This window comes from Plecotus auritus, assembly GCF_963455305.1.
Source record: "Plecotus auritus genome assembly, chromosome: 7".
In the NCBI taxonomy this organism is placed as follows: domain Eukaryota; kingdom Metazoa; phylum Chordata; class Mammalia; order Chiroptera; family Vespertilionidae; genus Plecotus; species Plecotus auritus.
Window position 1 is genome coordinate 7,431,162 of NC_137774.1, and position 22,491 is coordinate 7,453,652.

The 22,491-nt window shown below is 45.5% G+C and overlaps 1 protein-coding gene across 4 annotated transcripts in view; it reads right to left on the reverse strand.

The window, feature by feature from the left end:
• Positions 1-1,676: 1,676 nt before the first annotated feature.
• The window catches only part of MAP2K6 (mitogen-activated protein kinase kinase 6), a 100,937-nt gene continuing 80,122 nt past the window's right edge, over positions 1,677-22,491 (reverse strand). For all 4 annotated transcript variants that reach the window (XM_080682783.1, XM_080682784.1, XM_080682785.1 and 1 more), the window contains exons 6-12: positions 21,552-21,668; positions 20,857-20,908; positions 18,459-18,586; positions 17,133-17,210; positions 15,857-15,996; positions 9,867-9,912; positions 1,677-2,309 (exon numbers count right to left, since the gene is read on the reverse strand). In XM_080682783.1, coding sequence (XP_080538909.1) covers positions 2,232-2,309; positions 9,867-9,912; positions 15,857-15,996; positions 17,133-17,210; positions 18,459-18,586; positions 20,857-20,908; positions 21,552-21,668 — 639 coding nt within the window. In that variant the 3' untranslated portion in view covers positions 1,677-2,231. The remainder of the gene's footprint in view (positions 2,310-9,866; positions 9,913-15,856; positions 15,997-17,132; positions 17,211-18,458; positions 18,587-20,856; positions 20,909-21,551; positions 21,669-22,491) is intronic.

Consider the following 22,491-nt stretch of genomic DNA (forward strand, 5'->3'; position numbering starts at 1 on the left):
CTGTGTTCCCAAGCTCCCAGCAATTCCAATTTGCACTGGGGTTGAGGACCATCGACTAACTCCTCTGTACCCCAGTATGATAACTAACTCCTTCTGTACCCCAGTATGGTAACTAACTCCTTCTCTACCCCAGTGTGCAAGTCCAGGCCCGGGGCTCACTGGCTAGAGAGGTGTACACATGAGAAACTCTCTTGGTTAAGGATATTTCCAAGGAGAAATTACACTGAACAACAGGTAGGAGTGACCTGACCCAGACCAGAGAGATGTTTTGCTTTACATATTTCACAAAGCTGTAACGGAAGGACCTCAGATTTGTATCTACTACTGTCTTTTTGCATACGATGGATGAGTAAAAGCAAAAAATACAGTGGTGATTGTTTCCTTCTCTCTCAGAGAGGAACTTGCAGATTGGGGACAGTGGGTCTGGAAGGGAACAGCCATAATCCCTAGGATCATACCCCTTTTCTGGTAGAAAAAGATGCAGACAGGGGTAGCTTCAGAGCAGATGAAACTGATGCTGACTCAAACAGGTATCTCTTGGAATTGAAAGCAAAGACGTGTGCGATTGAAATGCCACACCCACTTTGGGCAACCACTATGAGCCAGAGGTCAAGAGCAAAGAGAAAATGCAAACAGAGAAAAATATATGATTGTACTTCGAAATCTAAAAAGGGAAGAAGGGGAGGATTTGAGGGAGCAGCCTTCTCTCTATACTTGTGAACTTGAGACAAAGAAAGAAACAAGAGTGTGTCCTCCTCTTCCTTTTTTCATCCAAATCTTCTGCCTCGTATTGCAAGAGCAGCGTTGTCTTAACACAAAGTCCCAAAGCAATGTCTCCTGGTTGCATTTTCCCTGTGGATCACTCCACTCCTTGATCTTCGAGGAACCTAAGCCCCAAATCAGAGGACGCATTGGTGTGTTTGGCTGCGAGGAAGAGTTCTTGTCTGCTGCTTACTCAGCTAGCTAGGAATGCACGGCGGAGCTAGCCTCGTCCTGTGGAGCAAGCGCCTGCATGCTACGGAAGAAAGATGTGCCTCAAGTCAAGTCATGGAAATCTGCCAGTCCATTCCTAGGAATTAATCCACCCCTCCCCATTATCTCTGCATCTCATCAAAGGACACCTAACTGCCTTTCATTTTCTTCTACTGCAGCCCTTCCATGGATAGTAAGGCTTCTTCACTGAATAAAACAACAACAACAACAAAAGTGAATCCGTGAGCTACAAGGCAATCCTTGGGGTCTGTCCAATATAGGAGGAGCAACAGCAGAAGGAACCAATTCCCTGTGTGGTTTGAAGTGTTATTTGCCCTCGTGACTGACGAATGTCCTCCTTACTGAGTACAGATGTTCACAGAAGCCACTTGGCCGAATGTGGGACTTATCAAATACACACACACACACACACACACACACACACAGAAAGAGAGGTGGTAGAAAAATCACATCACGAATCACATTCCATTAAGACTACATCACAAGTGTCAAAAGAACCCAGTTGGTGACTCTTGGAGCTGTGAGAAAAGTGACTTTATGTTTTCCAAAGTCGGGAAAAGAGTCTGACCAGGATACCTTGTCACTGCACCTGGAATATGTGGTTAGGACCCAGGACTGAGCAGAAATCTGAGAACATGCGGCAGCCACAACAGCTGAAAACACAGATATTTCACGAGAGGAGCTGCTTGTTGATACTTTTATAATACTCTTAAAGATGCATATTAAATAATTTCTTCTGGACCACAGACACAGTGGAACTTAAAACATAAAAGCCCTATAAATATTGCCTTGTCTTCTGTGTCTTCCTCCTTGCATAAAATGGAATCTTTCCAACCAAGCGCTTAAACATAAATATTAAAATAATAAGTGGGACAGACTACAGGTCTACTTACAATTTCATCACTACTGTAGCACCTTTTTGACCAGGGCCAATGCACTCATTTTGTAAAGAACAAGAAAAGTCTGCGAAGCTTAAGGACTCATATGACACATCATTAAATATTTAATCACCTTTTTAAGTCCTAAGCTTTTATCATATTTCATCCATCTAGACAGTTCAATCTATACTATAGATTCCAAGGCCCCTTTTGGAGGGGAGGGGAATTGGGAGAAAAAAGCCTTCTGAGAGGCAGGGTTAAATTATCTCAAGGATGAGTTTCTGTTGGCGCTTTAGTGACCTTGCTTCACCCCGTAAACCCACCAATCCACAGGAGGGTCAACCGATTGAGTCCATCATTTTAGTCTCCAAGAATCAATTTTACAAAAGATGCCACGTCTGTCGCTTTGGATTCATGTAGAGTGAAAAACGGATGTTGCTGAGAAAGAAAAGAAAAAATACATGGTATTAAAATTTGTCACTGACAAGGTATGAGATGCGCTAATTAACAGATCTGTTTGGTAAACAAATTAATACCCCTATCAGGGCTAAACTGGACTCTTCCTACCTCATCCCAAATCATGTTCACATCTGGTGATGCAAACATTTTTAAAGATATTTCCTCTTAGTTGCCACTCTCCCATTTTGATATGTTCCCACTACAGAGGACCTAGTGCTTAAACACATACTAGTATATGTAACTAGAGGCCCAGTGCACAAAATTTGTGCATTGGTAGGGTTCCTAGCAGCTGCCAGCTGCCAGCCAGGGCCTCCCTCCCTTTCCCCAGCTGGCCCCGGCCCCTGGTAGAACTCCCAGACAACTCCCAGTGGAGGGGACAATTTGCATGCTATGCTTTTATTATATAGGATTAGGCTACATAAGATCCTATTTATGGTGAAATACAAGGATCAGCAAAGACAGTCCAAACTCTGATTTATACATAACCCAGCCCTACAAAGAGCTGTTATACTGCTACAGCAGTAAAATAATTAGAAGTTTCACAGGTTTATGCACAGTCACTTCTCTGGAAATGGGTGGTAGAATAAAAAACCAATTTTGCAGGACCGTGAACGGGCAAGGCACTGCTTACCCTTGACCCTGGAGAGCTGGTTTGGACTGAAAGGCTTAACAAAGCCACTTTCTAACCACATCTACAGCCACGAGTTAGACGTATGTCTGTCTCTCTTGAGGAAGAGTTGATCCTTCTGGAAAATAATGTGGACTGCCAAACTCTAGCTATGGGTGCGGAAAACTCAACTTGGATATCCAAGATGGAAAAGCCAAAGAAATGGTCTCTATTCACGCAGGTCACATGACATCAACTTTACAAGAACATCGAGCCCAGCATTTTGCTCGGAGAATAGACATGGTCTGACACGAGAGGCCATGCATTTCAAAACAAGTTTGGAGGAAACAAAGCCATTTTCTCTGCACCGGAACCGTCTTCCCTAAAGAACTCCATGTTGTTACAGCAACTGCCTGACTATACACTGGAAGCTTCCACCTCTAATTAGAAGGAGATACATCAGCTCATGACCCACAGTTCTCACAGGGGAAATACAGCCAACCAACCAAATCAAGAGGGACAGTCCCTTCAGGTAAGACCTGAGCTGTGTCCTGCTCCCCACTGCCCCCGCCACCCAACACAGCCACCTTCCTGATTGTCTGCTGGAATTCTTTCCAGCAACTGGTGGAGCGGCTAAATATGAGCACTTTTGCATGCAGACGAGTATATATGTGACTCACTCTGTTCCCCTGACTTGGGATTTTAGTTTACAACCTTCATGTTGCCCAGCTGTAGCGTTTCTAATTATATTGGTTGTAAACCGGACAGGAGGGGGCTGGATGAGTCAGCCCTGCGGGGAACTGAATGCCCACCCATTGGAAGTTTTAGGAAACAATGCAAATGGGAGAGGAACAAAAAAATATATATATAAAGCTCCGAAGAAGGTAGGTGGTCACTGCTCAGTATCAGGACACAGAAAATGGGAAAGGCGTTTTGCTTTGGCCCATCTGAAGACAGAGGTTGGGTGTTGGCTCAAAGCCTCAAACCCACGAGATTAACTGAAGCTCTTGATGTTGGATCCTTGGTCCTGAGCTCTCTGGATAAGTAAATACAGCGTTGCTTCTGATTACTAACCACTCACACAGCACACTTACCACGTGCTTCCCCACCATGCTTATTAGCTTCCCCACATCCCCTTGACATTTGGCGATCTTTTAATATACTTCAAAGTCTTTTACTATCAAAACAGGACATGTGAAACCTCAGATTATCTCAGTGACTGCTTCCCAGGCCAGCCAGCCCGTCTTGCCTCTGGTTCTGTTGGTGGCTTTTAGTTCAGTGGATAGAGCCCAAGTCTGTGAATGAATTCAATAACCTGACCTGACATCTCTTTATAAAAAAAATTCCCAGACATCTTCCAGTTTATTCTCAGGCTGGGGGAATGCAATGACAGCCAGAGGGCAGAGCGAAAGGAAGCAGGCAGGCTTGGCAGGATGGAAAGTGTGACTCGCCTGTGTGTGGGTTTGGAGGCTGTAAAAGGTTAGGGGGGAACCCGGGCCCTTCTATAAGCAGTGCACTAAGAATAGCAAGGACAGTGACCAGGGAATGAGCAAATTAGGCCCCAGGAAATCATTGCCAGGTTGGGTTTCTCAAAAAAGGAGCCAGGTTCAGGAAGGAAAGAATTCACCAGTGGCTGCACCTGGAGAAAACATGGAGTTCCAGGAACGTAATGCCAGGAGCATTGGGGCACTACAACCACCAATGGTCTCCACAGCCTACGAACAACACCACACCCCTCAGGATGATGGTTTTATGGGGTCAATCATCCTTAACCCTGCCATTCAATCTAGAACATCCCAGTGTATTTGGAGAGCATAATCACCTCACTGGGCAATCACTTATGTTGCCTGGTTATCATTTCTGGTGGTTATCATCTGGGACAGGGGTCAACCACCGGTGGTCCACGGGCCAAAACTAGCCCACTGCCCATATTCCAAATAAAGTTTTATTGGTACACGGCCACACCCATTTGTTTACATACTGAATATGGCTACTCTCACACTCAAACAACAGAAGTGAGCAGGCCCACAAAGCCAGAAACACTCACTATCTAACCCTTTACAGAAAAAGCTGGCTGGTCCCTGCTCTAGAAGAACAAAACCTACTGAGTCATGTCCCCCAATGGGAGTCTGAGAGAACAAGCAAATGAGATGATAGGAAAGCAAATACACCCACTCAATCCAAGTTAGAAAGAAAAACATTTGAGATTTCTATAAGAGGTACATGTCTGGGTTGGGGCCTTAATTATAGTGTCCTCCACCTGAAAAAAGGATTTCTGTCTTTTTTTCTCTACCTCTTCACCAACTCCTACAACCTAAACAATGGCCTCTCGGTAAGTGCTTTCCCAACGCTGAAGTCAAAGAGCTTGGACTCAGATTTTCCACTTAAAAACCTCAATTCCACAGAAAAGCAGAGAGCAGTTATGGCCTTAAAAGGCAAGTCCAGTTCCAGTCCACAGAGACTCACGCCATACAAGCAAAGGGCTGCCCCCACAAGCTGACAACATTAATAGGCAGACCACAGAAGACCACAGCGTTAGAATCCACAGGGAAGGTAGAATTCCATGCCGGCAGCCGATGTATGTAAAGTTAGAAATCAGCACTTTTTCTTTAGTGTTTTCCACTGACACCTCTGATAAGAGGTCTCTTAGAAGGAGAAAAAAGAGTTTTGCATTTTAAATAATCAGAAACATATAGGAACTGTTCTTCTTTTACGTGAAAATACTGACAAACAAGGCAAGCTTCTGATAGGAGTGCAGGCTCCAGAGGACCCCACAGGGACCACTCAGTCTGCTGCACTTGATGTGAAATTCATTTCTGTTGCTCTGGGGGCTGCATAAGCAAACCAAAAAGGGGAACCCAGGGCAGAAACGGCCGCCGGCTGGCTATTAAAAACCTGATCGCGGGGAAGAGTCCACCTGAACATGCAGTATGCTAAGGTTTTCTCAAGCATTACTCATCTCTCCCCTCTTGACGGGGGTCTTAGTTGAATAAAGCTGGCAGAATGCTGAGTCGCAGGGGCTGCCTTTTCTGCAAGGACCATGGAGGCCCAAGGAGCTCCCCGGCTCTTCTCCAATCCTTTTCTGCCACCCAGTTGGAGGGTGGTTCAGACTGAAAGCTTAATCAACAGAACTGAAAACCCATGGGACTGGCTGTGGCTATCATCTACCATCGAACTGGCTTTCTAGAGCTCTTCCTTCTCTGACATCTCCAAATTGTACCTTTTTTCTTTTATCCAGTTTTAGTGAGATATAATGGACAACACAACATGGTGTAAGTTTAAGGTGTACAACATGATGACTTGATATATGCAAAATAATGACCACAATGAAGTTAATAAACACATCCATCACTTCACTTAGTTACAATTCCCTTTGTGCGGTGAGAACATTTAAAAGCTATTCTCTTGCCCTGACTGGTTTGGCTCAGTGGATAGAGCGTCGGCCTGCGGACTCAAGGGTCCCAGGTTTGATTCTGGTCAAGGGCATGTACCTTGGTTGCGGGCACATACCCAGTGGGGAGTGTGCGGGAGGCAGCTGATCAATGTTTCTCTCTCATCGATGTTTCTAACTCTCTATCCCTCTCCCTTCCTCTCTGTAAAAAATCAATATAATATATTTTTTAAAAAATAAAAATAAATAAAAGCTATTCTCCTAGTGTATACAATGCAGTACTGTTAACTACTGTCACCCTGTTGTACACAACACCCCCAGAACTTCTCCATCTTACACCTGGATGTTTGTACCCTTTTATCACATCATGCATTTCCCCCACCCTCCACCCCTGGCAACACCAATCTACTCAGGAATTAGAATTTCTTTCTTTCCTTTTTTTTAGGATCCACGTATAAGTGAGGTCATACAGTATTTTTTTTTCTGTCTGGCTTATTAGCATAATATCCTCAAGCTTCATCCATGGTGTTGCAAAGAGCAGAATTTCCTTCTTTAAAAAAAAAATATGTTTTTATTGATTTCAGAGAGGAAGGGAGAGGGAGAGAGAGAAGCATCAATGACAAGAGAGAATCATTGATCGGCTGCCTGCCCCCTACTGGGGATTGAACCTGGAACCCAGGCACGTGCCCTGACCAGGAATCGAACTGTGACCTCCTGAGTCATAGGTCGACACCCAACCACTGAGCCATACCACTGTGCCAGAATTTACTTTTTTTGTGGCTGAATTAATATTCTAGAGTATGTTTGTGTGTGTGTGTATCACAATTTCTTTATCCATCAACAGACACTTAGACTATTTCCATGCCTTCACTATCCACCTACCTATAATAATAAAAGTGTAATATGCTAATTAGACCAGATGGCCAAACTGTGGAATGACCTTCCGGATGAAGCTGGGGCTGCGAGGGCTGAGCCCCTTGCATGAATTTCATGCATTGGGCCTCTCGTATATATATAAAAGCCTAAGTGACCGTCTGACCAGCCAGTAGCTATGATGTGTAATGACCACCAGGGGGCAGATGCTCAATGCACAGGCATGGAAACATGAAACAGACTGATGAATCTCAGAGGGAAGTGGGGAGAGGGAGAGCAGGAAGAGATTAACCAAAGACCTTACATGCATATTAGAGGCCCGGCGTACGGATTTGTGCACTGGTGGAGTCCCTCGGCCTGACCTGTAGGGATTGGGCTGAAACTGGCTCTCCAATATCCCCCAAGGGGTCCTGGATTGTGAGAAGGTGCAGGCCAGGCTGAGGGACCCCACAGGTGCATGAATCCATGCACTTGGCCTCTAGTCTATATATACAAAAGTCTAAGCAACTGGCCAACCTGCTGACAGTTCAATTGTCCAACTGGTAGCTATGACGTGCACTGACCACCAGGGTGCAGACACTCAACACAGGAACTGCTGAGCGACAGCAACTTTGCAGAGTGCCCTCTCGCACTCTGGGACCCCTTGGGGGATGTCGGACTGCTGGTTTCAGCCCAATCCCCACAGGCCAGGCTGAGGGACCCCACTGGTGCACGAATCCATGCACCGGGCCTCTAGTTATAAATAATGCTGCAATAAACCTGGGGGTGCAGATACCTCATTGAGACAGTGATTCTATTCCCTTCAAATATACACCCAGAAGTAGAATTGCTGGATGAGATGATAGTTCTAACTTTAATTTTTTAGAGGAACCTCCACACTGTTTCTTATAGTGACTGCACCAATTTACATTCTCAACAGAGGTGCACGAGGGTTCCCTTTTCTCCACATCCCCGCTAACACTTATCTGTTGTCTTTTTTATAAAAGCCATTCTAACAGGTGTGAGATGATATCTCATGGTGGTTTTCATTTGTAGTTCTCTCATGATTAGTATTAGTAAGAACCTTTTCATGTACTCGTTGGCAAAAACCCACAAGTGGGATTACATCAAACTAAAATGCTTCTGCACAGCCAAAGAAACCATCGACTAAATGAAAGGGCAATCTACAGAATGGGAGAAAATACTTACAAACCATGTGCCTGATAAAGGATTAATATCCTATCCACAATAGATAAAGAACTTGTATAACTAAATAGCAAAAAAAAAAAAAAAAAAAAAGTCTGACTTAAAAATCGGCAAAGGACCTGCATAGACATTTTTCCAAAGAACATCTACAAATGGCCAACAAGCTATCCTTTTTCTAAGTTGGAGCCACCTCACCACACCTCTTGCTCAGAGGAATCAGGAACCTGCCCCTCTGCACCTGCCCTGATTGGTCTTGAAGCTGAGCGCTGCTTGAGGGTGGGGATGGGATAGGAGCAAGCAAGCATTGTAGGCCTGCTGGGTGCCTGTGTTCTAGGAAGAAAGGTGTCAATGTTTTCTCTCCTCTGTTCTGCAATAGTGCATGAACAGAACTCTTCCATCCCCTGCTACAGGGGTCCTCAAACTTTTTAAACAGGGGACCAGTTCACTGTCCCTCAGATTGTTGGAGGGCCGGACTATAGTTTTAAAAAAAAAAAAAAAAACTATGAACAAATTCCTATGTGCACTGCAGGCCCGGGACGTGTCGGCTACTAAGCAGGACAGGCAGCGGCACCCGGCGGGCCGGATACATGTCCTCGGTGGGCCGCATGTGGCCCGCGGGCCATAGTTTGAGGACGCCTGCCCTGCTACAATTAAAACCTTGACAATTGTAACAAATCTGGGGGAGGGGGGTGCGGGTTAAGATACATTAGTAAATAGTCTTAAATTTTATAATATTTCAAAAAAAAGTGTTTCTCCCACATTCAACATACACTAAGATAAGGACTGCCAAGTCTGTCTAGGTGCCTGCCAGCTATGTTAAAGAATCCTTCGTAATCAGCTTATAAAAGAAGGCACCACAACTTAAGAGAAACTATTTTAAAACAACAACTTGGAAGTCTTATTTCCACAGGTCATGCAAATGGTAAACTGTGAATGCTGAAGTCGCATAATTCAGATTATTATGTCTCTGTCTTTTCTCCACTACAGTAAAAAGCAGAAGGAAAATAATTAAAGGGGTTCTTTGCTCCCTAAACACCCATCAAAAAGAAATTCCTCCAAATAATCCTAAATATTTTATCCAAAATCAATCAGTCACATAGCACTGACATGTCTTTCAATATTAAAATCCTTTAAATCATGCTTTCCTTCGTTTTATATAGTAATATATGACTCTTCCTGTCATTCACTTTTGAAAATATAAATTTTATAGACACATTTGGCCTAGATGCTGTTGTTTATCAGCATGGAAAGTTTGCTAAGACTGTTAACATGGCCCATGTTATACTACAGGAGGATTTAGGACAAATGAAAGGCTCAATGGTTTGCATTTTTTTTTCCTTCAGTTTTATTCCAGTTATCAATATCTCAATGAGTCAGTCAGCTCTTCCAACTATGATTGTTCGATTGCGATTTAGGTCTTAGGTACTTTATCGCTACTCACTGTTAGTTTGAACATGTTTGTGATGCTAACAGTACTCACCATAAGCTCTGGATATGTTGGCCGTTCTTTGGAATTCTTCTTCAAGCTTAAAGGGAAAAAAAAAATTAATCACATTAAAATCTAGAAATCATCTGCGTTTTCACTAGCCTACGATTTCAGAACTTGTAGAAAACTAAACGCAACCCGCTTTAAAAACATACTGAAACCAAAGATCTCCTATCTTCACTTTCCTCTTCTATTACACTTTCAAGTTATACCTTAAATCACTCCGCGTGTACCTTACAGTAAAGAACAGCTGTGTGAGTGTGTGTGCGTCTGTGTGTTTACTTTCCGTTGGTACTTTACCAATGGCATATAAACTAGCTTTTCTGACCTAAAGCCATTATATTTCAAAATACCTACCTACTTTCCTTCAAAACAATTTGTACTCCACCCGCACTGGCAAAGAAATTGGCCGGTGTTCCTTATATGACGTCTGTTATCTCTTCCCTATCTTCAATACCTTGTTCTCCTTGCTCCCAATCCCCTGAACATATAATCTGCCTTTATACATTCTCAGCCAAACCTGCCTGAGACAGAAGCAATACTCCCAATAAAATGTCTAAGGTAACGCTGCTTGTTTTCAACCTCTCTGCGTTCCCTGAAAGAGAAAGTCACGGCCAGTGACTTAGCAATTTCTCTTCTTACAATACTTTGTGGCCATATGCACTCCCAGCAAGTGGCTCCCATTCACTTAGCTGTCTACAGACACAGACATTTTAGTAACATTGGATATTCGGAGACAACAGCAATAGAACTGCCATCTGAACAGACCTGCCCCTCCATGTACCCCTGAATCCATCCCCAGCCTTACAATGGGGGAAAAAATAAAAGAAGTGGTTTATTTGGAGTTGGAATCCGAGGTTACAGAATGGAGAAAAGGATGATTTCAAAAACTGTGATTTGCCAGGCAACCTACAGACTGACTGCCCTTGCCCATTTGGCCACAAAATCGTACACGAATGGAGAGGAACGTGGCCTGGTGCTGGAGGCGGCTGGGACCTGTGTTCATAGATCACTCTGAGCACATGAGACCCAGGAGGGGCGCTGCTCCAGCCACGGAGCCCGACAATGAGGAGGGGATGGGAGCAGGCACAGAGCCATAGGAGAGTGGAGTAGTTGAGACGCTTTGAGAAACTGTGGCTTAAAACAAAACGAAATGAAGGAAAAGAGGAAGCTTTTGAACCAAGAACAACTTAAAGCAGCCTACCAGTTTATTCCGGGCAATGCTGTGGGTAGAAGCCAGGGAACCTGAGACAAGGTACAGGTAGATGTGAGGAGAGAAGTTTCAGTCTGGAACTGAGGGCTGATCTAGGACCTAGCGACCCCAGTGACCAGACCACCTATGAGAGAAAGTTTCATCTCAACGGAGGATAAAAGCAAGAGGGGATTAGAAAGAGGAATTATCAACGGTGGAGGTGGGCTGACATGGGAAGGTGTGCCTGGGTGAGATGAATGAGGCCTTGTCACTCCCACTCACGACTCTGCGTGTCCCTGTCTCCTGAGGTTCCACGGGGCTCTCCCGGTGGTTCCCAACGGCAGAGATCTATTTGGTAATGAACTTACCATCTCTTTTCTTTTCCGGTAGAAGAACTTAAAATTCTGTTTTTTAAGGAGATGTCATTTTAAGTCAGGAAGAGTTTAAGAACATTTCTCCAGTATTTGTTTTTTTTAAATCTGTATAAAGATAATGTGGGAAACTCCCCCAAGTGTATCCATCATAATGGGTTAAGGCAGGGGTGGGCAAACTTTTTGACTCGAGGGCCACAATGGGTTCTTAAACTGGACCGGAGGGCCAGAACAAAAGCATGGATGGAGTGTTTGTGTGAACTAATATAAATTCAAAGTAAAGGAGCGGAGGGGAAAGCAAGAGAACCCTCCGCTCTTTCGGCTCCGCGGGCCGGATAGAACAGCCGAACGGGCCGGATCCGGCCCGCGGGCCGTAGTTTGCCCACGGCTGGGTTAAGGACTCCTAAAATCTCAGAGATTGGTGGGCAGCAGGCTAGTTCTCGACTTACAGCCACTAATCAGGAAGCTCAAAATTTACCATGAGCACCACTGCAGTGCTGACAGAACATGTGTTCACAGCAAACCGAGGCTGTTTATTGCATTAATATGACCGATAGAGCCCACTCTATCTTCCAAGTTGAGAACACTCCAAAACAGGGGTCCTCAAACTACGGCCCGTGGGCCACATGCAGCCCACCGAGGACATTTATCCGGCCCGCTGGGTGCCGCTGCCTGTCCTGCTTAGCAGCCGACTCATCCCGGGCCTGCAGTGTGCATAGGAATTTGTTCATAGTTGTTTTTTTTAAAACTAGTCCGGCCCTCCAACAGTCTGAGGGACAGTGAACTGGCCCCCTGTTTAAAAAGTTTGAGGACCCCTGCTCCAAAACATGGCCTCGGAACCCCACAGTACTCAGTGTCAGGTGAGGGGGAAGGCACTTCCATCTTCAATAGGAAGTGCTTGAAATTCAGTCTAAAATAAGGGCGGAGCTCAAGGCGACACTGATTTCTTTTGGATCCGAGTCAAGACTTTTGAATTTTCAAGTGGCTTGTCATTTTCAAGCGTGCAATTAGCTAACAGCCCTCATTTCTCGTCCAAATGCCACAACACATGCTCCTGACCGTAGCCGACGCTGAAAGGCCGGTCCATGCTCTCCTGAGGATTGCTAGGCTGGAGTTTGTGCTGACCGGAGGGTTTCTGTCTGCTGGAATCCGCGCCCCGCCTCCCCCAACCCTCCATCGTTTCCAAGAAGGCTAAGCGGAACATCCACCAAATAAACACACACACTGCCTTTCAAGCCATACATATGTCATAAGCTAAATACATAGCCAGTGCCTCTTTTACTGTCCTTCCTGAACAAGCTGGGAACTATATTTGCTTGTCTCTGTTTTATTCTAGTTCCTCTGAGTCAGACAGTGTCAATGTCCCGGTGGGCCTCCAACACACGCCAACGTGCCCCCAGGCAGGTCAGCTGGGCAGAGCCTCTGCCACCGGCTGAAGGGAAAGCAGACATGAAGCCAAGCTGCTCTGGCGTTCTCAGGGGGTGGTCTCCAGGGATCTCCGTCAGTCCCCAAGCCTGGAGACTATAGGAAGGGGGTGCGTGGAACAATGTAAGCCTGAGGGGATCCCGCTGCCTGGAGGGGATCCCGTTGCCTGGAGGGGATCCCGTTGCCTGGAGGGGATCCCGTTGCCTGGAGGGGATCCCGCTGCCTGGAGGGGATCCCGTTGCCTGGAGGGGATCCCGTTGCCTGGAGGGGATCCCGTTGCCTGGAGGGGATCCCGCTGCCTGGAGGGGATCCCGTTGCCATTTGTTAAGCCTTCTGCTGGGCTAGACCGCATGGCTTCTCTATCAGACTTCTCTGGGATGAAACCCTGAACGAGGCATCCATGGTTGGCACAACTCACACCAGGAGCCCTTTAAAACCCCTAGGATAGGAAAGCCACCTGTGGGGGAAGGGGAAGACAACCCCATCCAGTAGTCCCTATTTCCAAGTAAGTACACCAAGGAAGGATTGGACAGTCATTGTGTGTTTTTCCTTCAAGTTCATGAGGAATAAACACCTTAAGGTTTTCTTTCCTCCACCCCCCCGCCCCCCTGCCTCAAGATTATGTTTCTCTGATGTTATTGCAAAAGAAATCAGCAGCTGGATCTCTGGGCTATCTAAGGCTAACTCGGCTGTGATGGGGATCGCCCGTGAGTGCTTCCTACTCGCCCCACACACCACACGAACTGACACCCCACACATCCGATCCGAGGACAGTGGCTTCCCGGGGGGCTCCCTGGATGAAGTTGTGTGGAACGGAGCACCACTGTGATGTCATCCAATGCTCAGGGAGGACGCCTCCCACAAGAGCTCACGGATACTCTGATGGCTAACTGGGCTGTGAGCAATACACCCCCTTCTTCTAGGTCTACGGTTAGTCCAGAGCAGGGCTGGGCAAACTTTTTGACTCGAGGGCCACAATGGGTTCTTAAACTGGACCGGAGGGCCGGAACAAACGCATGGATGGAGTGTTTGTGTGAACTAATATAAATTCAAAGTAAAGGAGCGGAGGGGAGAGCAAGAGAACCCTCCGCTCTTTCGGCTCCGCGGGCCGGATAGAACAGCCGAACGGGCCGGATCCGGCTCGCGGGCCGTAGTTTGCCCACGGCTGGTCCAGAGACAGATGTAGGCGCCAAAAGCATCGATACAGTCATCTCGAAATTTGCTATTAAATCCTTCACTTTCCAAATCTGGAGTCCCCGTCCTCACTTACAATAAAGAGTTGGGGCTTTCTGAGATGTGTTAAAGAATCAAGGCCTTTGTCATAAAAATATTTTAAAAAATCCATAGTGATCACCCCCAAAAGGGTCCTTTCAGGAAGAAGCACCTCAAAAACACAGTTTTCCATGTAGGAAAATGGAGAAACCACCATAAAAGGGAGCTGCCCTCAGAGGCTGCGTCCTTCTCTCCATCGTGGAATAGGAGAGGTGCCCTTAGGTTACAATAGTTTTCTCACTCTTTCCACCCGGCTCCCGATCAGACTTCAAACTCTCAGTACTAAAGCCAGTCAGACAGTTACACTGCCATGGGGGCGGTCGGCATCCGTGTGCTAATACATACGAAAAATTAAAATGCTTCCACAAAGACCTGAGCCAGATCAAACTTCAAACTCTCAGTACTAAAACCAGTCAAACAATTACACTGCCACGGGGGCGGTCGGCATCTGTGTGCTAATACATACGAAAACTTAAAATGCTTCCACAAACACCTGAGCCATTCGTAAAATCATTCCGCCAAAACAGACAACGGTAGGCCACCCTCAGACCTTCAGGGTGACCTGGGGCTAGAGCTAACAAAAAGTTCAAGGGGCCTCGGTTTCACCAGCCACAGACAGTTGCTCTGTCTCATGGTGTTCCCCAGTAAAAGCTGTATTCAGAACGCTTCCTCCGAAGAGCATGGAGGCCAAGGAGCATGAAGACGCTGAACCCTCCAACAGCCTTCAGATCCCCAGCCCCTTCTCAGCAGCAAGTAGCCAGCACTGGTTCTCTCCAAGAGGACCCCTTCTCTGATGCCGCCCCCCCCCCCACCCCACATTCTCCCCTGCTTCTGCAGGATGCCCACATAAGCTCACTTGGTCCATTCTGTGCTGTCCTGTCGCATCCCTTCCCGGCATCCCTCACCGAGATCATTAGCAGCCAGCTACATTAGGCACCATGGTCCCTATGCAGACAGAAACCATGAGATTTTCTAGAGAAAACTGCCCCTCTCCCACTTTACTCCATTCCGCTGGCAATGTTGATCCACAGTTTACAGCATCCCTATGGCTCCTTTATCTTTCCACTTCAACCATCTGCGCGCTCCCTTCTCAGACCCCTAGTGCTGTCTGTCATACCACCGGGGCACGCAGAGCCAGGTATCAAGCACTCTGTAGGAGACAGCCTACCCAACGCTAGAAGTACTTTCAAGACTTCCAGGGACCTGAGTAACACTCTGAAATAGCCCCTGCCTTCTCATCCAAGGTGATCCTTTGCGTCTTACCTCCTTCCCACCCCTGAACCTCCAATGGGTCCCACCATCTTTCTCTTTATGTCCTGATCAACATCCAATTGCTTAACCCTCTCGTAACAGAGTTTCTCGCTTTTATGACATGAGGCACGAGGTTTCTCCTGCTTGGAATACCCTTCCCTCCCCTCCTCGCCTTTCACTTGGAAAACCCATCACGTGGTGTCAGCTCAGGATTTACCTCCTCCGGAAACGCCACCCCAACACCTTTTCTCTGAGCTCCCCAAATATTCTAGAAATATCTCCACCCCTGGACCACCTGCCACAGCCTGAGCTCAGTGAGGGCAGGGGCTGGATGGAGGCATCTCTGTTGCTCCAGCTCCGAGGGCTCACTCCATAAATGCGCTGGGATGAATGCATGCGTGATGGACTAAACCCGGTGGAGGAACTTCTCAGAACGCCTGCTCTTCCTGCGCCTGGGAGACGGGTTTTCTTACCACTGCGAGGTAAAGTCAACGAACTCTTCGGAGAACTTGTCTGCGGGCAGCTGTGGCGATGGCTCCTCTACCACCTGTTTGAGCTGCTGGAAAGGAGTTCCCCATGAATCGTAGGGAAACCGAAGGATGGCCAACTCAATCTGGCGGGTGAGAGGAGAACAAGGAGATGACGCTGAAACTGGGGTCCCCTGCGGAATCTGCTGTATCTTTCCCCAGGAGAACCAGGGGGAAGAAACCATGGGGAAGTTCAAGTACAATTTCAGGGGAAAGAAAACTAATCATAAGTTCTCTAGCAACCCCCCTCCCCCTACTCCTCTCCTCCCCTCCCCCTGCCGATTTCCTAGTGCTAGGGATGGTCAAATATGATCTTCCTAAGCCTATTTAAAACCAAGTCCTCCCCCTACCCATGGTGGCACTTTAAAGTGATAGGCCGCAGTCTTACACTTCACGATTTAAAGCAACCGGACTTTCCACCTTTCAGCCTGAAAAGTGATTCTCGGCCCTAAGACTTTTAGAACTGTGTCCATCTGCTGCCACCTGCAGGTCCCTCCCAGGAACAAAATAAAAACAACGGAGGACCCAAGGACTGATCTTTTTTCGGACTTGAATAAAAGCCGCTGTGCTGTCATAGATCACATGTTTGCTGGGCAGGGACATGAAGTAACTCACGGATTAAACAGCTGCTGCGCCTGGGAAGGAGCCAGGAGCACCATGGAGAACTCAGACCCTGGCCGTACACTGAGCATCCACAATCATCAAAACCAGTCACCAGGCACTGATCGGAGAACTTTAGGGCCGAGCCTCAGGAAATCACACTATTTTATCATGTCTTCTCGCTACACCTGACCTCAGCAGCCAAGACGTCTGTCATAACCAGATTCGGAGATGCATACGTCCTGAATAACACAGCTCTTACAAGGTCCACACCACAAGCCACCTTTGAGTGGCTTAAGCTTCCTTGACCCTTGATTAGAATAATTTAATTTTAAGAAAACTATCGGGAGCTATAGTCAGACCCTCTCGTTTTACAAATGGGAGCAGTAAGACAGTCCATCATCTACGCAAGGGCATACGGCTGCTTAGAGGTGGAATAAAGAGCAAACCCGGGTCTGCCCAATCCCAGCTCCGCATTTCTCCTGCACCTACTGCAAGCCACTGCCACTCAGAACCCCCTGCCGTCTCACGCCGGAAGGATGCCCAAGACCAGGAGGTGGGGCATCTGCCTGTCGGTCTCATGCCCCGAACCTCATCGCCCACGATGGTTATCATACGCTACCATGGTGATGCCCAGACTCCAAATGTCAGACTTCACACTGTAGCCCTTCTGGTTGAGCTCCGGGTTTATCCTTTCAGGCTGGAGAGGAGACAGAAAAAGACAGAGCTGACATTCTTAGCTCAATAAAGTCTCTGGGGGTGAGGGTGGCACCAGCTGCCAAGTGAGTTGTCTGCAGCTGTAAACGCTGACTCCCAGGCCAAGCAGGCTCACCAATGACAATACATATCAAGGCCACCTCAGTTCTTGCCCTCATTCTACATGAGTCTTCTTCTCGGAGACAAGAATAAATTACAGTCCCCTCACAACTCAAAACTGGTTTTCGTTTTCCTCCAGAAGAAACGGGATATCAAGCTGCTGTGCCAGTCCAGACTGTTCCTTGTTAAAAACACCAACAGTCCAGCCCAGCCAGTGTGGCGCAGAGACTAAGCATGGAGCTATGAACCGGAAGGTCATAGTTTGATTCCCGATCAGGGCACTTGCCTGGGTTGTGGGCTCGATCCCCAGTGGGGGGCGTGCAGGAGGCAGCCCATCACTGATTCTCTCTCATCACTGATGTTTCTATCTCTCTCTCCCTCTCCTATCCTCTCTGAAATCAATAAAAAATATTTTTTTTAAAAAAGAAAGCATCCTAAAACAAAACAAAACAAAACAAAGAACCACAACCTCCCCAAAAACACCAATAGTCCAACAGTACAGAACTCAGTGAAAAAAAAAAATTATTAAGAGTCCCTGGGTTACTGTCTGGTGTTAATAAATTGACGCACTTGTAGTTAAACAGGGACAAGAAGTTTTTAAATTCCAAGCACAAAGTTCATTTCAACATGGAACACAGTAGGAGTCCTGTAAGTTAAAGGGGGCCCCTGGGTCTCTGCTGACAGCAGTGAATCCTCACAGCTATGAGTTTCTCCCAGACTAACCTGAATGACTCAGTTGGGTCATTTAAATGCTTTTTACTGTTCTGTCCTCAACAAACAAGGTGACACGCCTTGCGATTCAGGGTGGGAAACTGTGTGGGCTGCATGCATTATTTACATGTTTTTCCAACAGTATATCTTTTTATTTGTTTGTTTTTTGTTTTTGTTTCTAACAATATACCTTTTTGCTTGATTTAAATATATATATATATATATATATATATATATATATATATATATATATATATAGCAAGTGATTGAGGATTTCAGACAGGAAATGTTTAAGAAAAAAAAGGAGATGGAGAATATTTCTTGGGTCTTAGTTACATTTCCATTTCCCCTCCTGTAGCCATCCAATTCCTATTTCCTGGCGCGGTTTGCATTCTGATGCCACCCCCAGCCCTGGACTTACAGCCATGTACGGTTTGCATCCTGCATCGATAGTTTTAGCCACCGAGTCTACAAGGTAGCCACTGATGCCGAAGTCGCACATCTTCACCTGGCCCAGAGCGTTGATCAGCACGTTGGAAGGCTTGACGTCTGAAAGTAAGAACAAGGAGAGGCCATCATCGCAGCCGGCTCTGAAGATGCATCGCCCCTACCTACCACTAGAGGGCCTGAAATCTCCATTTCTCCCCAGCCTCCTTTCCCATGGCCAACAGAAGAGTAAATGCCACCCTGACTCACTTACATACTTCTTATTACTTTCAACTTGATTTCTGTTTCATGGGTTGTCTTTCTTATAGGATTGTGTGAAGCCACCAATGGATAAGAACTGTTCCATCAAAATAAATAAATAAATAAATAAATAAAAAGAAAGGAACAAAGAAATAAAAAGAAAGAAAAGCGCAGCCAGCATGGCTTAATGGTTGAGCATTGACCTATGAACCAGGAGGTCACGGTTCGATTCCCAGTTAGGGCACATGCAGGAGGCAGCCAATCAATGGTTCTCTCTCATCACTGGTGTTTCTATCTCTCTCTTTCTCTTCCTCTCTGAAATCAATAGAAACGTATGTATTTTTAAAAAGGAATTGTTTCTTCTATTTTATCATCTTTATTCTCCCCAACCCCTATCATGTAGTACGAATTTTACTGAATCAAACACCCAATTCCATGGACATAGTCTGAATTATTCGATCTGAATAAATCCTAGTGACCTGCTGGACGCCGTTGTAATGAACACTATACCGTACACTTAAAACTCTCTTATGATGGGAGATCTCACACGTGAAGTGTTCTTATGACAATAACGTAATTTTTAAAAGCCCAGTTTCGAATGATCTACTGCACAGTTAGTGCAGGAACAGCCCGTGGAATGAAAGGGCACACTGTGATGTAACAATACACCAAATACAATCAAACCAGCCCCTTTAAGAGCTGTGTCAGAGGTCATGGAGTGGAACTCATCATGAACTCAGATATTCCCGAGTCCATGAGGCAGGTCACAGAATATCCATATGGATGGAGGGGTATTGCTGAGTCTTTAAGCCAGGAAAGATATGGCACCTGCCCAAGTAGATGAACCGTTGTTATCCCTGGATAATGGAATTAAAAATTACAGTTCGTTGTTCCCCTGGGACACTGTTCACAAAGTCCATGTAATCAGGGAAAAAACGTTATTCTAAAAACTTTTACAATTATGCTTTATAATTCCCCCCTTCAATGGAATGGTAGGCATACATTTCCTTTCCTTATTGTTTAATTGTATATACGTTCTCCCATATGATGAAATATTTCATCATTTTAAAATAAACCGTTATCTATTGGGTTCACATTTGTTGGTAAACCACATTTTTCTTCCTATCTGGACTCTGTCCCACTTCTTCTCTTCCTCCTTCCTATTTTTCCAATTTTTAAGAATAACAATGGCAACAGGCATCCTTTGGAGGTATTTCACATTATTTTCTGGCTCAGAGAACATAAAAATTACCAAATTCAATGCCTCATTAGCTATCAATACTTTCCATTAATTTTTCCAAAAACCTGGTTGAACAAATTATGTCCTTGTTTTATATTCTACCTATACCAATTCCCTACTTGGTACTTGCATATTTCTCATGTGCTTCTATGGGTTTGTTGTATATCTGTTTATTTCCCTATCAAGAATTCCTGTGTAGAACATTAATAAGAATATATTTTCTTCTCAGATACCTCTCAGGGCATCTATTATAGGACTGTAAAAATATAGTGCTGCATACTGCTGGAGAAATGAGTATCAGAGAGAAGTGGGTAGATATGTGGATTGAGGAAAGATGGAAGAATGGATATATGGGTGGGTGGATGGATAAAGAGATAACAGGTCGATAGGAAAGAAAAAGGGAAGGAGGGAAAGGAAGAAGAGACACATCTACCACTGTTTTCATTTTATCTGGCCTCCTGGAGTCTGAAAAGGCTGTGCTTTACAGCACAGCTTTTCACAGCTGAATGTGCACAGAAATGACCATCTGGTTAAAATGCAGTCAGTTGGTCTTGTGACCCACAGTTCTACTTTCTAACAAGCTCCCAGGTGAGGGCCAGGTTGAATGAATTTTTACCCTATTCTCTGGAACTGTCCATCGGATGATCCCACAGCTCTGCTTGGTAACAGGTATTTTATATTTGACTAAGATGTAATATACAGCCCATGCCTTCTGATGCCCTTGGATAATATAAAGAGCAGCCACTTGTAGGATTTGTGATCCAGTCCCAAGGGAAAACCCTGCAGTGCTCTTGCCTGACTCAATCCCACTCCCATCCATTGTGGGGTAGAACTCAAGTCAAAGACCCAAACTCTAGGAGAGGAACAGCCGGGGCAGCCCCAGGATGCTTACCTCGATGGATGACGGAGAGCTTACTGTGTAAATGCTCTAATGCTTTTACAATCTGCAAGAGAAACACAGGATAGGTTGATGTCCCCCATCCCTGGAAAGAAATCGAATGATAAGCATATCCAGGTTGATTATCCCTGACTTAAGGTCACGAGGTGAAGTATTTTCTCAGAGAGTGGTGGCCCTTTCCAGAAAAAATACACAGGAAGTTACACGAACTAGACTCTACCCACCAGAGAGGACTCTATCCTATAGCAGAGAGTATGTCTCACTCCTATATCTTGGTTTTCATTTAGTTTCCAGCATTTTTTTCCCTCCACCCTCCTTAACCTCAATAGCTTTTAAGGGCAAACACCTTCCTTCCATTTCAATTTTTTTCTGCTTCCTTCTTTGCTTAGGAGTCCTATGAAAATGTGTTTTAATCTACAAATAAAGATTAAATGGCATCAGAATACAGACACCAGGAATGTAGTCATAGCAGATGAAGGCACAACTGAGAGGCACTTGAACTGAGAGTTTACCACACCGAGCCAGGGGTCGAATCTGCTGCAGTGCTCAGAGGGAAAAGCGTTCATCTCTCCATCCTTAGGTACACTCTTGCATTCAACATGTACTGGATGGTTCTACGGTAGCATGTCCTCATACTGGGGACACAAAGACATCTCACGCTCTCCTTGTAGGATCTGTTGTGTACTCACAGAAACTGCTATTTTCCCTAAGATGTCCTCTGGAATGGTTTGGCCTTTATCAATCACTTGTTTGTAGAATTTATCTAGCGATGTATCCATGAGCTCCATGCAGATCCAAACATCACCCTAGAGAGCAATGGGTTCAGAGATGGTTAGAGAGGATGGAAGTGGGAAAAAGAGAGAACAGTGCGCACCTGTCAGGAAGAACTACTTCTTGCCTGAGTTTTCAAAGGAAATGGACAGTTTCTCTTCAAAATCTCAGGAATTCATTAAACAAGCAAGATGATCTCCAAGGAGCAAACGAGCAGACAGCCAAGCAGAACTGGCATGTGCTCACCTACGCCTGAGTGAAAACTAGCATCGAAATGCTCAGAGAGACAAGCAATAGAATGCCCCAATCCGGGCCTTTACTGTGACTGGCCCTGGGAGTTAGGTCTAGAAGCCTGCTCCATGGCTGACCTTCTGTGAGGAGCACTGGCCATAGTCAATCAAAAGGCTGGTTTGAACAGTGAGGTTGAAGCATCATAAAAGCAGAGGTAGAGCAAAGAGAGAAATATAAGTCTATATGGTACAAAAGCAGGCTACATAAAAACATAGCAAGGAGCCGAAAGGACAGATATTTCAGACCATATTTAATATTTATTTTATTTATTCAATTATTTGAGACAGAGAGAGAGAGAGAGAGAGAGAGAGAGAGAGAGAGAGAGAGATTTGTTGTTCCATTTATTTTTGCATTCATTGGTTGATTCTTATATGTGCCCTGAACAGGGATCAAACCCGCAACCTTGACATATTGGGATGATACTAACCAACTGAGCTACCTGGCCAGGGCAGAATATTTCATATTTTAAGAGCTATATCCAAATTGATCAACAGACAATTGATACAGACAGTTCTGCCAAAAGACAAAGCAAAACAGAGAGAAGAAAGAGCCACAGTGTCTTGAACA